This window comes from Aquarana catesbeiana, linkage group LG06 (genome assembly GCF_042186555.1).
Source record: "Aquarana catesbeiana isolate 2022-GZ linkage group LG06, ASM4218655v1, whole genome shotgun sequence".
In the NCBI taxonomy this organism is placed as follows: Eukaryota; Metazoa; Chordata; class Amphibia; order Anura; family Ranidae; genus Aquarana; species Aquarana catesbeiana.
The window spans coordinates 156,187,712-156,205,363 of NC_133329.1; the positions used below are offsets into that span (position 1 = coordinate 156,187,712).

Below are 17,652 nucleotides of genomic sequence, written 5' to 3' on the forward strand. Positions count from 1 at the left end.
AGAGCTGGACGTCTAGATGCCTCAGAACAAAGGCCTGTGATTAATTCCGATGAACACAGCTAATTCCTTTTTGTCCAATCTAACGCCAAAGACCTTATGGAATGTCCTGTTATTTTATTCCTTTTACAATCAATTTACAATCATTCCAAAACTGAATATAACACGAGCATGTTATATATTGATTTACTCTTAACTTGGGATTCTAGTAAAAATTTCTTTATCTACATTTTCTTTTCAATGCACTAGACAAAATGTTGACATTCATCACAAGGCAGACATACAGGATATCACAAAAGTGAGTATACCCCTCACAGTTTTGCAAGTATTTTATTATATCTTTTCATGTGACAACATTGAAGATATGACACTTTGATAGAATGTAAAGTATTGAGTGCACAGCTTGTACAACAGTGTCAATTTGCTGTCCCCTCAAAATAATTCAACACACAGCCATTAATGTCTAAACCACTGGCAACAAAAGTGAGTACACCCCTAAGTGGAAAAAAAAAAGTCCAAATTGGGCCCAATTAGCCATTTTCCCTCCCGGTGTCATGTGACTTGTTAGTATTACAAGGTCTCAGGTGTGAATGGGGAGCAGGTGTTAAATTTGGTGTTACAACTCTCACTCTTCTCATACTGGTCACTGGAAGTTCAACATGGCACCTCATGGCAAAGAACTCTCTGAGGATCTGAAAAAAAGAATTGTTGCTCTACATAAAGATGACCTAGGCTATAAGAAGATTGCCAAGACCCTAAACTGAGCTGCAGCACGGTGGCCAAGACCATACAGCTGTTTAACAGGACAAGTTCCATTCAGAACAGGCCTCGCCACGGTTGATCAAAGAAGTTGAGTGCTTGTGCTCAGCATCATAGCCAGAGGTTGTCTTTGGGAAATAGACATATGAGTGCTTCCAGCACTGCTGCAGAGGTTGATGGGGTGGGGGTGGAGGTCACACTGCCAGTGCTCAAACCATACGCCGCACACTGCATCAAATTGGTTTGCATGGCTGTCGTCCCAGAAGGAAGCCTCTTCTAAAGATGAAGCACAAGAAAGCCTGCAGTTTGCTGAAGACAAGCAGACTAAGGATATGGATTACTGGAACCAAGTCCTGAGGTCTGATGAGACCAAGATAACCTTGTTTGGTTCAGATGGTGTCAAGCGTGTGTGGCGGCAACCAGGTGAAGAGTACAAAGACAAGTGTGTCTTGCCTACAGTCAAGCATGGAGGTGGGAGTGTCATGGTCTGGGGCTGCATGAGTGCTGCTGACACTGGGGAGCTACAGCTACACCCAAACACACCTCCAAGACGACCACTGCCTTGCTAAAGAAGCTGAGGGTAAAGGTGATGGACTGGCCAAGCATGTCTCCAGACCTAAACCCTATTAAGCATCTGTGGGGCATCCTCAAAATGGAAGGTGGAGGAGCGCAAGGTCTAGAACATCCACCAGCTCCGTGATGGAGGAGTGGAAGAGGACTCCAGTGGCAACCTGTGAAACTATGGTGAACTCCATGCCTAAGAGGGTTAAGTCAGTGCTGTAAAATAATGGTGGCCACACAAAATATTGACACTTTGGGCCCAATTTGGGCATTTTCACTTAGAGGTGTATTCACTTTTGTTGCCAGCGGTTTAGACATTAATGGCTGTGTGTTGGGTTATTTTGAGGGGACAACAAATTTACACTGTCATACAAGCTGTACACTCAATACCTGTACATTGTAGCAAAGTGTCATTTCTTCAGTGTTGTCACATGAAAAGATATAATAAAATATTTACAAAACTGTGAGGGGTGTACTCACTTTTGTGAGATACTGTAAGTGAACTATACATGGCTTTATTACAGGGCTTGACATGTTCACTTTGAATCTAGGAGCCAGTTAAAAAAAAAGTTAGGAGCTTTTTTTTTTTTTTTTTTTTTTTTTAGTGCATCGTGGGCTGTACTCCCCCATACAATCAGCCCCCCCCGCCCCCCTGCCATTGTCTACTCTGTACAACCCATACACCCCCCCTCCTCTTGCTCTGTAGTCCCCAAACTCCTCATACTTTGTATTCCCCATACCCACCCCCTTACGTCCTCATACTCTACTCCCGTACTCCCCCATACACCGCCCAACCCCCCCATGTCCACATGCTCTGTACTTCCCATACAACCCCCCAATGTCCACTCAAACACACACACTGTACTCCCCCATACACAACCCCCCGCACCCCATGTCCTCTTACTCTGTACTCCCCATGTCCTCATACTTTGTACTCTCCAGACAACCCCTCACCATGTCGTCATACTTTGTATTCTCCATAACAGCCCCACACCCCCCCATGTCCTCATACTCATGTCCTTGTAGCATAAAGATGTGTATCACATGGGGCTCCCCTTACACCGGGATACCATCTCACCACCACCGCTCTGCTGAGCTGTTACAATTCAGTATGGGGCAGCTCAGCCATGAAAATATCCCCCAGAAATCCCTCAAGTAAAGCCCAGCTCTCTGCCCGGTCCCATGGTTCTCACCAGACATGCTGTGATTCTCCAAAGTGGTCAAGCACCTGCAGGAACCAGCTCTCCGTGCTGGAAAGGGCCAGTCCGACACATACTAGCTGCTTCCCACCATACCTGCCCGGAGGATGAGCCGCCCACACATCACTGTCGGCACTAATGATGCGACCGCATTGGCAGAGCACCGCAGGCCGCGCCAAGTTCAAAAAGTGATAGCTAGCAAGGTGAACGTCTCCCTGTATTGCTGTTACAGGGAGTGTGGGCATCTGGCAGCAGCATTTGAAACATGTAACAAGTTCCCACACCCCTTGTTAAAATGCATTTACTTACAGGAAAATAGATTGATACCACATCCATAACAGATTTTGTTTCAATGCCAATGAACATAAAAAGTAACAGAAAAGGCAATATATTGCTATGTTTTATTGAAGAAAATGGTCCAAAATTTCACTCTATTAAAAAATAAATACTAAGAATACTGCAACATTTGTTTAAAGCCTAGGTTTTTTTTTTTAAAGCAGCACTACTTAGATTGAATAAGAAGCATCTCTCATGCTAGTGGCTCCTCCTTTAAATCCCCAGTCCTCTGCGCCCCCACCCCCCCCCCCCCTACAGCTTGACCTGTTGTAGGCACTTGTCAAGAATGCAGACTATACCCATCCTTTACTACCCCCTCCTTGTTCTGCATTTAAATGGACTGAAAATTGCATTGGAATGCAGAAAAAAGTAGCGCATGCCAACTATGTTCGACCCTTCTGCCCCTCCACGGGGCCCCACCCATGTGCCATGTTACCGTGGACTCCAGCGCATTCCTGTGTGATGCAATTTTGAAAATTGCACCAAAACTCAGGAAAAGCATGCAGATCGCAAAGGCAGTGCATTCCAGTGTGGTGCAGGAAACTCACACAGTATGCGCTTTTCCCGTACCGTGGATCTGGTGTGAGCCACTCCTAAGGGTAAACCTTATAGGGAACAGCCATTCTTTGACACAGCTCAAGATGATATAAATAGTATTTTGTTTATTTGAAAAGAAATGCATCTCTAATTGTGACATTGTGTCATTTTTAAAGCTTGGTTCACACTTATGCACTCCATGTGGCCCATGTTTGTGCGGGCACAGTAGTCCATTCACTTGAATGGGCTGCTGTACCTGTCCCAATAAACGCACTGCGCATTTAGATGGATGGGAGTGCCATTATGAATGGCAGCTCGGTGCATTTGTAAAAGAGCAGCGCGTTGTGGCTGCGGGAAGAGGTGCGATACCCACAACCCCCACACAAGTGTAAACCTAGCCCAAGGGGGGCTTCACACTGTGCCGCTGCGCTTTGGACACAGCGTATTGAACCCGTAGTTTTGGTGCAGGTTAACTGTGCTTTTGCCATAAACGTCTATTATTTCCCATAGTTTTTGAGCACTTTCAGAGAACGCCCTCCATCGATGCGATCATTCTACTGCCTAAGGTGCTCTCAGCTATGGTCGCATGCTCGCCTCAAAGTATAATGCAGGGTTAATAGCCTTGCACTGTACATGAGGACACAAAAGGGATCGCCCACAGCTCAGAGGGCTGAAATACTTACTTTTCCAAGAGAAAATACTGCTGAAGTCCCTCCAGTGCTGTTTGTGTGACAATAGACAGCTTTTGGTTATACAAGCAGCACTGGAAGGAATCAGAAGCAGCATAAAAAACATCTTAGGCATTCAAATGCTGTATTTTTTTATTCCAACAAGACTGTTGACATGTTTAAATCTGATTATAGATTCAGAGCCGGTTCACACAGGGGCGGCACGACTTGCAGTGCGACTCACAGAGGCGACCTGCACATGACTTCAGCGGCGACTTGCAAAATGAATTCTATATAGAAGTTAATGCAAATATCGCCTGAAGTCACCCCCAAAGTAGTACAGGAACCTTTTTCTAAGTCGAAGCGACTTGAGTCGCTCCTATCAGAATGGTTCCATTGTACAGAATGCGACTTGTCAGGCAATTAAGTCACCTGACAAGTCATCCCTGTGTGAACCGGGTCTAACTGTTCCTATAAGCTACGTTTGCCTTGCACAGAATCTATTAGTCAGGTCAGTTATGAAAAAATGGGCCGCAGCACATGCTAGTTGGGCAGTTAATATTACATACAAGAAAGGGAGAAAAAAAAACAGCCCATACAAATGCTGCACTGCTAAAAGTGCCTTAGAACACCCACGTGAACCAGTTTGAACATTTAAGAAGTAAATAAAATCATTAAAATCTGTCTAAAGATTGCATCATTTTAATAATATAAAATACCTTAAATGTTTTTGTTCTCTTCTACGATGAGCTCATGTGATCTGCCTTATGTTACTCCACATCACACTGTATGATTTGTGAGCAGAGCATTATGCAGAACATAGAAGTCACTGAAGGAAATTCCCTTCCTTTCCATTTTTAAATTATTATCAGTGTCAATGTGTTTTAGGTAAGATAAATAAAAGCAAAATCCACACCATTGTTTGAGGCCTACTACGGGTACAAACAACAAAGGATATAGACAGATGTCGTCTTTCTGTGATCGGTAGGAACAGCAGAATCTATTTTGTGCTGTTCTTGGATGGAAGGTTATGGTAAGGGATGTACAGCTGAAGTTTAAAAAATAAATATTTGTTTTTAATATTTTGGGATAGTTTTCCTGTGATACACAAAAAAAAACAAAAACAAAAAAAAAACAAACAAAAAAAAACAAAAAAACAACCAGGAGGTATCTATTACCATTTATCACCAAATCAGAGCCCAACTTAAAAAAAAAAAAAAAAAAACACAAAAGTTTTCCTAACACATATCAAAGTTGTAATACTGTGTTTAGGCATTGTTCTACAATTGTCATGAAGGGGTTGAGAGCCTAATAGGCCCCTGATGCCTCCTTAAAGAGAATTTGTCACCTGCACTATGCTATCACATGGGGCAAGAACTTGGGATACTTGCACTTTTGAAAATTAGGCTTAAAGAGTAACCCCACTTTTGTTGAGAAAAAAAAAACATTCCCCTCTGGGTGATCTATGTACATTGTAAGGATTTTATCAAACTTGGTTGCAGATTCCTACCTTTTGTTATTCTGAAGAAATCCCTGTGCCTATGTTGGAAAATGAATCCAATGGGAGTGGTTTCATAATTATCAATCAGCTGCAGCACCTGCAGGGCACTAGGAAAGCTGATGGACTATCATCCCTTTAAATGTAATTTCCTATTGGGAATATCTCACCAAAAATGTAATTTTTGTTGCAGGGAATGCCTGAAATCTGACTTGTATTTCAGGGCCCATTTACAATTGCTTCGGCTTCAACAAGGCTTCGGACAGGCTTTGTTAAAGCTCTCTGAATGCTAGTCAAAGCTCCTGTCAGTAAATAAAATGGTTAGCTTACAGTCCTGTATACACCTGCTTTTGCTTTGCTTCAAAAATTATACCCCATGTAGCTTCAGTGGTGCTTCAAAACCTCCATAGAAGTCTATGGCAAAGCTCCACCAAAGCCTCATCGAAGCACCAAGCAAAAGCAGGTGTAAACAGGACTGTAAGTTAATCAATTTATTTAGCGACAGGAGCTTTGACTGGCATTCAGAGAGCTTTAACAAAGCCTGTCCGAAGCCATGTTTTGAAGCAAGTGTAAACTAGCCCTTAGTGTAAATTTCTGGGAAAATCAGTGAGCCAATCACACAAGCAGGAAATTATGTTTCTGGGGGACGATCTATACACATTCTGTGTACAGAACACCTCCAGGTTGCCATATTGCATCTTGCAGAAAATTACAGCGGCTTCAGATTGAAAAGGAAAGGTAAATTTTAATAACATTCAATTATAGTACGATTGGTGTCACAACTGTATACGCTATATTAGCTTTTCTTTATTTGCTATTTTTTCCCCCTACGAATGTTGAGTTACTCTTTAAATACAGGTTTTAAACAACCCAGGTCTTTTACCAGACACTGCTAAGCAGATGCACAATATGTTTTCTCCTGTTTTTGTCATAGAAGACACACACACTTGTAGTGAGAAAATTAGAATCAGTGTGGACCGGCCATAAGCAGTCAGTGTTTGTACAGTGCCTGCATATATGCAAATGCAGCTGCTCCAGACCAACTATACAAGAGAAGTTAAAATAATAACACTCATTTTTAAGATTTACATTATGCCAAGCATTAGAAGGTTTATAGTTTCCTTTATTAAAACAGAAATAACTGGTAACTTACGTGGCATGATGCCCTGGTCTACAAGTTGCTCCCTTGTTCGCCTTTGTTGCAGACGCAACTGGAGCACTGAAAGAGAGAAGAACAGAAGTGGTTAGGAATAGTCTGACTCACACTTGCCAATCCTTGTGTAACATTTCACGTCAAACAACTAGCCTATTGGAAAGCCGTTAAAGTTGCATTTCTTTACTGTAAACTGAGTTTTATTAAAATAATCAGCATCAGACTACAAACATGGTTCCAGAAATAATTTATATACACAGCATCTCACAAAAGTGAGTACACCCCTCACATTTTTGTAAATATTTTATTATATCTTTTCATGTGACAACACTGAAGAAATTACACTTTGATACAATGTAAAGTAGTGAGTGTACACCGCTGGCAACAAAAATGAGTACACCCCTAAGTGAAAATGTCCAAATTAGGCCCAAAGTGTCAATATTTTTTTTCCAGCACTGCCTTAACCCTCTTGGGCATGGAGTTCACCAGAGCTTCACAGGTTGCCACTGAAGTCCTCTTCCACTCCTTCATGACGACATCATGGAGATGGTGGATGTTAGAGACCTTGCGCTCCTCTACCTTCCATTTGAGGATGCCCCACAGATGCTCAATAGGGTTTGGGTCTGGAGACATGCTTGACCAGTTCATCACCTTTGCCCTCAGCTTCTTTAGCAAGGCAGTGGTCATCTTGGAGGTGTGTTTGAGGTCGTTATGTTGGAAAACTGCCCTGCGGCCCAGTCTCCAAAGGAAGGGGATCATGCTCTGCTTCAGTAAGTCAAAGTACATGTTGGCATTCATGGTTCCCTCAGTGAACTCTAGCTCCCCAGTGCCGGCAGCACTCATGAAGCCCCAGACCATGACACGCCCACCACCATGCTTGACTGTAGGCAAGACACACTTGCCTTTGTACTCCTCACCTGGTTGCTGCCACAGACGCTTGACATCATCTGAACCAAATAAGTTTATCTTGGTCTCATCAGACCACAGGACATGGTTTCAGTAATCCATGTCCCTTGTCTGCTTGTCTTCAGCAAACTGTTTGCAAGCTTTCTTGTGCACCATCTTTAGATGAGGCTTCCTTCTGGGATGACAGCCATGCAGACCAATTTGATGCAGTGTGCGGCGTATGGTCTGAGCACTGACAGGCTGACCTCCCACCCCTTCAACCTCTGCAGCAATGCTGGCAGCATTCATACGTCTATTTCCCAAAGACAACCTCTGGATATGACGTTGAGCATGTGTACGCAATTTCTTTGGTCGATCATGGCGAGGCCTGTTCTGAGTGGAACCTGTCCTGTTAAACTGCTAAATGGTCTTGGCTACCGTGCTGCAGCTCAGTTTCAGGGTCTTGGCAGTTTTCTTATAGCCTAGGCCATCTTTACGTAGAGCAACAATTCTTTTTTTCAGATCCTCAGAGAGTTCTTTGCCATGAGGTGCCACGTTGAACTTCCAGTGACCAGTATGAGAGAGTGACAGCGATAACACCAAATTGAACACACCTGCTCCCCATTCACTCACCTGGGACTAATGAGTCACATGACACCGGGGAGGGAAAATGGCTAATTGGGCCCAATTTGGACATTTTCACTTAGCGGTGTACTCACTTTTGTTGCCAGCGGTTTAGATATTAATGGCTGTGTGTTGAGTTATTTTGAGGGGACAGCAAGTTTACACTGTCATACAAGCTGTACACTCACTACTTTACAATGTAACAAAGTGTAATTTCTTCAGTGTTGTCACATGAAAAGATAGAATAAAAGATTTATAAAAAAATGTGAGGGGTGTACTCACTTTTGTGAGATACTGTATATTCAAAACTACAAAATAACAGCACAGAACAATTTAACAGTTATAAGTAAGCTCATAATAAGCCATTATTATGGATATTCTCAGGTTTTGTCCGATTATTTTTTCTTTTGATGAAAATTACACTTTAGAGTGTGAATACAATTCAGTCTTCCAGCATTGGTGCGAAGCATATGAGGTTTAAAGAAAATCTATAGTCAAAGCATACACTTTGATTTTATAAAATCAGAATTGTAACAACAATACGATTGGTATATTATACAATCCAAATGAAACTTCTTTGAAAACCCTCCTTTATTGTTGTGAGTTCTGCCTGTCTGTTGGTCATCTCTTTCTACAACTTCCTTAATTCCCTGTATGTTTGCTTGTCCTCTGTTGTGTATTTTTAATTTCTAAGGCCTCATTTAGACTTGTGGTTGGAAGGCAGCAAAAATAAGCAACTGGGCCGCATTTTTGCTACCCAACCCCCCCAAGATGCAATCAGCAGAGGATGTGGGGGTTCACAAGCTGCGACCATGTTTTACGCCCAGGGCAAAGTTGACACGACTTGTAGCAGTCAAGCGTTACACATTCAAGTCAATAAGTAGGCGATGCAAACACCTTACATCTGCAAGCAATGCACATGGTTGCGGCATTTGTTGGCAAAAATGTAGTTAAAACAGGCAGTGAGGAGGCATAACATCACTTCCTCACCACCTGTCAGTAGCCTCTGGAGCACAATCTAAGCTTGGTTCAGTCTTCAGAGGCAAGGGAAATTTAGACTCACATCTAAGTCTACCCTAAGGATTACATGTCCCATGGTACCATGCTGCCTGCAAGCAGTGATTCCTGTATTAACACCACCTCCTGAAATGCCTCCTCTTAGCACTTCTGCAGTTTAGAAGGTTATCAGCACAAGTCACTTCTGAGAAGTTTCCCGACATGAGGGGAGAGAGTTGAGCATGCAGCTTGTCAGAACATAGTTCATAGTTCGGACTAATGCTGCATCCACCTAGGCAAGTATAAATCTGGAAAAAAAAAACCCATACATCTCTTAATTTAGAGCTCAATTTTATAACCAGATTGGTGTATTTCTGCGGTGGATATCAACTGGTACTTCCAATCAGCCATGCACAGGGGGCCTATACAAATCAGTGGCAGGCTGATGCTGTCTGTAGTTTGTCACATGCAATCAGACACTGTCTGCCTGTCACTTTCCCCCCCCCAGCCAGTCCTGAGGGTTACACAGCCCTGCACAACCTGTCCTCGAGAGTAGACTTTTCTGAGGATAACCAGCTGTCCCCCAGCGCCTCTGCACTGAGAACCGAGTGATCAAACACCGCCGATCGTTCGGTTCTGACAGCTCCGTGGGAAGAGAGCCCTCAAGTCACAGCTCTCTGCTCTCTCTCTCACAGCTCTCTCTACTGGAGCGCTGGGCTGTGGAGGGGGTAGAGCGGCTGGCTCAGGCTCTCAGCGGCTTGCCGAGAGGCAGAGCCTGGTGTCCGTTCAGGGACCTGGCAAATCCCGACTTCCATTGTTGTGATGATGTGGACCCTGGACCAACTTCTGTAATGTCAGCAGAGAGCAGACTTCAGCCCACTCTCTGCTGAAAACGGGTCATAGGAATGCAAAACGAATTGTACTTACATGACCCACAGGAGAAGTATGAGCTTTGGCTATACTTCTCCTTTAAAGTTCCTTCTCTGTATTTAGAAGTTAAGATGTAATCATGTTGGATCTTGGGGAGAAGATTCACAGCTTATCACAAACAGAAGATGTTCTATGGGAAAAGACCAAAGCTGTTCAAAACAAACATTTTAGGACTATCAAAAGTCCATTGGGAAACTAGCTAAACCATTACTAGTTGGTTTCAAGGAACAGACAAGTTTTTACATGGGAAATGACACACATTGAGCTTGGAGCAGTCTGTGACCCATACACTCAAATAATGTGGGGCAAGCAGTTGAAGATAAAACAGAGGGTACTAATGTGATATTCATAAGGCACACGGCACTTACTGCTTTCATACACACACTAGCAGTAGGAGAACAAATGCACTTTTGTTTTGAAGTCAGAACTGACACTATGAAGCTCTCTTAGCTCCTGCAGTGTAATTCTAATTTCTTTTGAACAAGTCAGTTCCACGAGTGACAGAAAGTTCTGTGTGGTTGAAACCGCATGTAAAGTAACTTCCATTCCCTGAAGAGCTTCCATAGTCATAACTATGCAGGGAAGTTCAATTTAAAAACTTTAAAATCAGAAGTTTTAAGAAATATTTTTGATGAACATTAGAAAGCAAAAAAAAAAAAAAAAAAATCAGGATTTGTCCGCTGTGAGTGGACACAAGTGTGATCACATATACTTCGGTATATCTATTATATAGCTAATCAAGTTATCTAGCTCTACCCAGCTTGAATTTGAGACTATAATGCAAATGTTAATATCTTTAGATAATTTCCACTTTCTATCTGCAAAGTGTTGTCCTAGGCAATGAGCAGATATGTCCGTTAAGACACATATTTTAAGCCTGGGTTCCCACATATGCAAACACAGACATCGCATGTGATTCGCACTGCATTGCCGATCATATGCGATGTCTGTGCAATGTTAATTTAGCCATACAGTTGTACGGCTGAACTCGCATTGGATTCGCACAAAAAAGGTGCAGGAACCTTTTTTTCCCCCTGCACTGGAATCGGATGGCATGGGTATTCACACCCATGCCATCCAATTCCTGTCCACATTCACGGTTCGCACTGCGATCTGTGAAATGATCTGGGGGTTTCATTTACTTTGTATTGACACCCGCATTAGTTCGCAGAGGGCAGAAGTGCACTCGAGGGAGAAGCGATGCGTGAACCCGCACAGTAATTGCGCTGGTTCCCACATCGCATGTGTGAACTGGGGCTCATGGATATTCACTTTTGGTAACCACTCGCTGACCAGCGACATACCTGTACATCGCTGTACTTCAAGTAGTTATACCGGGATGATGCCAGAATTGGCTTTGATCGGTTCTCTGCTATGGTAACCCAGAAGCGATGACCTGACATCACTTTCAGTTTACCCGGATGTCAAAAGCACCATTTTTTGGATGCTTTTAGACCCCTTTCACACTGAGCCACCCCGGGCGTCAGCGGTAAAGCAGCGCTATTTTTAGCATCGCTATTTGGCCACTAGCGGGGCGGTTTTAACCCCCACTAGCGGCCGAAAAGGGGTTAAATCCGCCTGCAAAACGCCACTGCAGCGGTGCTTTGCCGGCAGTATAGCAGCACTGCCCCATTGTTTTCAATGGGCAGGGGCACTTTAGGAGCGGTGAGTTCACTGCTTCTAATGCGCTCCAAAGAAGCTGCTGGCAGGACTTTTTCTGACGCCCTACCAGCGCACCGCTCCAGGGTGAAAGCCCTCAGGTTTTCACCCTGGAGTGAGGGCTTTCACACTGGAGTGAATGGAGCCGCTGTTTCAGGGCGCTATTTTTAACGCTATAGCGCCTGCAAAGCGCCTCAGTGTGAAAGGGCACTTAAGGGCAGAGGAGAGATTTCGGTTCTTATAGACTCCAGGCATCTCCATAAAGAGTATCCATCACCAGAATATCTACATGTGAAGTATCACCGCGAATGTCAGATCATGGGAAGTAATTCCAGTACTAGACCTCCTCTGTAAACTGAAAGTGGTAACCTGTAAAGGCTTTTAATGCGTTGCCTGTGGATAGTAAAATTTACATAGTTTGTTGCTGCTGCATGGCCATGTGCAATTTTGAAACGCAACATGTTTGGTATCTATTTACTCGTCGTAACAATTTTTTTTTTTTGTGGCATTAAAAATGTTAAAAAAAAAAAAAAAAAAGTGTTTTTCCACAAAAATTGTGTAACCGGAAAAAAAAAAAAAAAAAAAAAAAAAAAAAAAAAAAAGCAAAACCCATTTTCAAGGGCCAATATAAAAAATATAATGTTAGGTGGTTTAAAATAATTTTCTAGCAAAATATACTGATTTTTACATGTAAACAAGTGTTTTAGAAAAGGCCCAGGGGTCAAGTGGTTCAGGCTGCAATCACAGCTTAGTGGTTTCAGCTTGTAAAACGCCTGAAAAACACCAAACAAACAAAATCCCATTAATTTTAATGGCACCTGTTTACATCTGAGCATTTTTTCACCTGAAGCAAAACGCCTGAAAAACGCCTTAAGCTCAAAAAAGAACACAACCTTCTTTGGGGAAGATTACAGGCGTTTTTTTTTTTTGTTTTTTACCTTGGTGAACCTTATGAGCCTGTACAAAAATTGAAGAAAAAAAAACGCTGTAAAATCACGGTATAAACACGCAACTTTGAAGCGCTCAGGTGTGAATGCAGCCTAAAGCTGAATACCAGGTATAATCTTTACTGCATACTTACTGTACATTACCACAACATAAATTTGCATATAGCTGAGGGACTGCTGTGAAAATTAACAACCATTGTAGCCAGTGCTACTACAGTGATAGCTTCTATTTTCTGGATCCTGTGGCTAGTGGCTTTCCTTCTACACAAACCACAAGGGTTTGCTCACTCAGCATTCACCAAAGACATGTATTTTTTTAAATAATAATGGGCTTTTTCTGATTGGATCAGGTGGAGAGGAGGGACGATGTCATCACAATCTCCACCTTATCCAATCGGAGAATGCATTGAATTTGCCAGAAAAAAAAAAAAAAAAATGTATAAACTTTGTATGTGAACATTAAAAGAGAAAAAGATGTAGCACCAAATAGTCAAGGAAGATTCAAACTGAAAATTTCTAACAGGTAGCAACAAATCTGGGGGGAAAAAAAAAAAATGTAACTACGTCCACCGATGAGCACATGAGTGTTGGAACACCTGGATCACTTCAAGACTTATAGTTACCCCTACTAGATGTCCTCCACCCAACAGATGACATGAGACCTTTCCAATACAAACCTTAGAAATCAGTCATTCAAAATCAATCAAAGCAAACACCAATAAAGACTGAATCAGGAGTAGAGTGAACATTCAGCACATCTCCACCTTATTCAGTAAGTCAAGTTAACAAAATTTCTTTACAAAAAGAAAAATTTCTTTAGCCAAGTATAAGAGGTGAACATTTCAATATTTCTTGGACAGGATTGGGCAAGCTTTGCAAAATGAACGGTCATTTTGTTTCACCCTATTCATTAAGGCAATTTAAAATTCACTTTGAAAGCGCGCGAATATGCTCTACTTGTTAGCAAAACCAATCCAAGTCTACAGCTAAACGAAACTGCTAAATAAGTGAATGTTTCACACTTATGAATTCCACTAAACTGTACTCAAATGTTTGCCTGAAGCTCCCGCAGAATTAAATCCTTTTGATTAAGGGTACTTTCACACCATACGTCATATAAAAATGTACAACACATTGAATATACATGTGCAGGTGCGCAAATCTGCATCAGATTTTATGCATGCTGCATTGCATTTATATGTGCTGCCATGCATTTTAATGTTCATCAGTTAACGAGCATTTAACAGGCTTGTTTTTCCTTTTTGCATCATTCTGTTTCCTGGAAGCTTTTTTCTTTTTTACTTCAGTTGCATTGACATGCATTGCATTAAAAACCACATACATTTTCCATTTTAAACGCTACACACTGAACATGCACACAGTTATTCTATATAATAATCATATAGAGCAAAACAAAGCTTAAAGCGGAGTTCCACCCATTTCTGTGTTTATTAAAAGTCAGCAGCTAAAAAAGTGTAGCTGCTGATTTTGAATAAATAAAACACTTGCCTGTCCCACGATCCAGCGATGTGGCCGCCTGAAGCCTCGCTTCTCTCCCTCTCCTCTCCACCAGCATTGCAAGTGTGGGCACTCAGCTGTGACAGCTTCACAGCCGGGTGGGCACTACGCATGCTGAATGGCAGGGAAATCTTCTGGGACCTGTGATGTGTCTAAGAAGATTGCAGGAAGAGAGGGGGGAGAGAACTTCCACGCGGCACCATGGGCGGAAGTGGGAGCTGGGTACCTGTCAAAACTAGGTACCCCCCCCCCCCAAATAAAAAATGACATGCTAAATGAGAGTGCCAGGAGTGCTTAAAGGGGAGGTTCATTTTTGGATGAAACTCCGCTTCAAACCATGGAAACGGAGTGAGGACTTGCTTAGATTAGAACATAGATTTCTTTTTTGCTTTATTTCTTAATAAATATATATATATATATATATTATATATATACACACACACACACACACACACACATACATATATACACATATATATATGTATACACATACATACATACATATATATATATATATTATAGGAAGAAGGTGCTAGAGACCAAGACTACATTGAATACCATGTAGAGAATGCGTGTATGCCTTGAGAAAATGATCTGAGCACATGGCTGTGTTTTGAAATGAGGAATTAAGTTTGAGGGTGAAGTGTTTTGAAAGTTTTTATTTTTAGATTTGAATGTGAAAGGTTGTCTTGATGTTACTGTAAATCTCTTGAAAACTTGTAAATGCTTCTATATATTGTTGTATGCTCAGTGGTGGTAAACTTTGACATGGGGGGGGAGGGGGGTACTCAAGTGTATTCTATGACATCACCAAAGGGATGCTCACAATGCTCTGGTAAGAGAACCCTACAATTATAAAATAGCTATCAGAATGCAGACATGCAGCAGGTGACTGGTAAAGGACTGTATGCTACTAGACATGACCAGCAAATGCAAACATGCTAAATTGTTGGAGACCGGGAACACATTTATAAAGTGGAGACCCATTACATAAAGACTGCTAAGAATCAGCTTGGGAAATCAATGGTTCAACATTTGTGACTCTAAAAACCAACTAAAAGAAAATACTTCCTGTAAAAATATAAATATAATAAATAATTATACACACACACACATATATATATATTACATATACACACGTCATCCACAGTTGATAATCAGCAAGATTCGCTACAAAGGATTAGATAAAAAAAAAAAAAAATTTAAAAAAGACAAAATAGATGGACAGTACAAAAAAAATTAAATAAATAATGAATCAAACCATTTAAAAAGGAGAAGTATTGCCAAAATACAGGAGTGCAGAACTAAAGCCCGCTGTTGACTGACGGCACAGAGCCAGTCCAGGCTCTGAAAAGATCACAACTTTATGGTCATGATCCACTCAGCAGCCTGAACCAGCAGCAAGGTCCGCCTCTCAGTGAGCCGCTGGGAGACTGAGCCAGCCCTGCCCACAGCCCAGAGCAGAGGGGCAGAGCAGAGTCACCAGCTCTCTGCTCAGCGTGGAGGGGAGAACCAAGCGGTGTAGGATTACTCAGTTCTCACTGCAGAGCCAGAGGGGGACAGATGCAGCATCAGGCGAGTATAAAAGTTTGGGTGTTTTTGTTGGGTCCATACTCTACTAGAAACCAGTCTTCACTAAGTAATCACCTAGGTAGGGAAAAAACAGACTAGTGTTTGCAGGGGTCCCAAGAAATCGCAGAATAAATGTCTAAGGCTTTTACAAGCGCAGTGTACATAAGCATACCTCTGAAAAGCAATCCACGGTGGAGTGGCGGCTTGAAAGTGTTTAGGAGGCACCACTGGCATCTCCTAAATGCCTTTTTTCTTCCCAATTGATCCCAATAAAAATATTGCGTTGCAACCATGTGCCAAACATTAGGCAGTCTCACAGACTTAAAAAGGACACATTTGGCAAGTGGAACACCTTGGCAAACAGGTCAACAATGCTGCACTGGAATGCAAAGGATCATGGCTACAGCAATGTGAACAGACCAGAGTGGCCACCATGTCTGCTTGTTGTGTGGGTGGCCAGTAAAAGATTGCATAAACTGCCTATTCCCCCGCCTGTGTGAACAAGTCCTAAGGGCCACATGCAGACTGGTTGGGTACCAGGGCTCTACATCCTGCTGTGTATTGTTACACAATAGTTCTGCTTTACTTCTACTCTTTACTGTGCAGGTTGTCTCTTTGCTGTGGCTTGGTGTCTCATATTCTTCTTAGCAGTTGTTAGAAAGGAAGGCAATGTCGTTTCCACCATTGGATAATCTACTCATTTCTATATTTTTAATACAACAAAATAAAGAAGAACATGAATTTAAAAAAAAATGGAAGCCAGAGCAAAAATTACTTTAAAATAAGAAATACAATAATAATGCTCACTGAAAATTCAAGCACTTTTTATTGTGGGAGTGTGGGAGAGAGGAGTTGCATAACGCCACAAAGTGGATACCATGTGTTGCAGATGATAGAAAAACATCTCAGAGTGAGAAAACAGTCACTGAAAATAGTCTTAACTGCCAAATTTCTGGAAGCTTCCTGATATATCTAGAAAGTCCCATGTAGCTTAGTAGATAAGAGGTGGAAATGGAAAAACACGGATTGTGGGAAGAGAGTTTAAAGATAGCCCAATGCTAATGATTTGTTTATACATTTTTTTAAATGATTTTCTTTATGAATGGTGTAGAGTGTGTGGGTACTTTTATTACAAGTATTGTCAAAAAAAATTTGTGGTGCCCATACATTTCCTAAAAAACAGTCAGTGCATCACCTGTGATGCGTAGATGATTATGGGGCTATGCGGAGCTTTAAAGGCCAAGGTATTCTTCTGAAGTGGGTTTCACCTATATATGGGACATAACATGCTCCAGCACCTGTCCTCACACCCCCCACTTTGCTGTCATTCATTCACAGAAATATGGGAATGAGAGAAGTACAAATACCATCTGCCACCGCGGCAGACAGCTTGTAGTTCTCAATGAACAGTGAGGGCACTGGTGAATGCCCTTGTAATTCACTGACACTCAGCTTTTTAACAGAAAGCCCATACAGAGGTATGGGCAGAAATCTGTAGCAAGTGTCTACAGGTGCCTGACATTGCACCCACGATCAACTTATCGTGGTGCAATGTTCTACAGCAGGGGTCTCCAAACTTTTTAGCCTGAAGGCCACATTGTAGATTTGACAATTATTCGTGGGCCAAAAAAATTAGTTATTTAGAAATAAAATTAATAAAATTGAAATAATATCGTCAGAACCTTTCCACACATCTGTGTTGCCCAGTCTATCCCACATCTGTGTCCCCCATCAGAGTCTTCCCCACATATGTGTCTCCCCCACCCTGATTACACCACCCCCCAATCTGATCACGTCACCCCTCCCCCCAAGC

The 17,652-nt window shown here is 42.1% G+C and overlaps 1 protein-coding gene across 15 annotated transcripts in view; it reads right to left on the bottom strand.

Annotated features, from left to right (window-relative positions):
• Nucleotides 1-17,652, bottom strand: part of MRTFB (myocardin related transcription factor B) — a 501,337-nt gene that overhangs the window by 106,954 nt on the left and 376,731 nt on the right. For all 15 annotated transcript variants that reach the window (XM_073591089.1, XM_073591093.1, XM_073591099.1 and 12 more), the window contains one exon: nt 6,709-6,774. In XM_073591089.1, the coding sequence (XP_073447190.1) occupies nt 6,709-6,774 (66 nt within the window). The remainder of the gene's footprint in view (nt 1-6,708; nt 6,775-17,652) is intronic.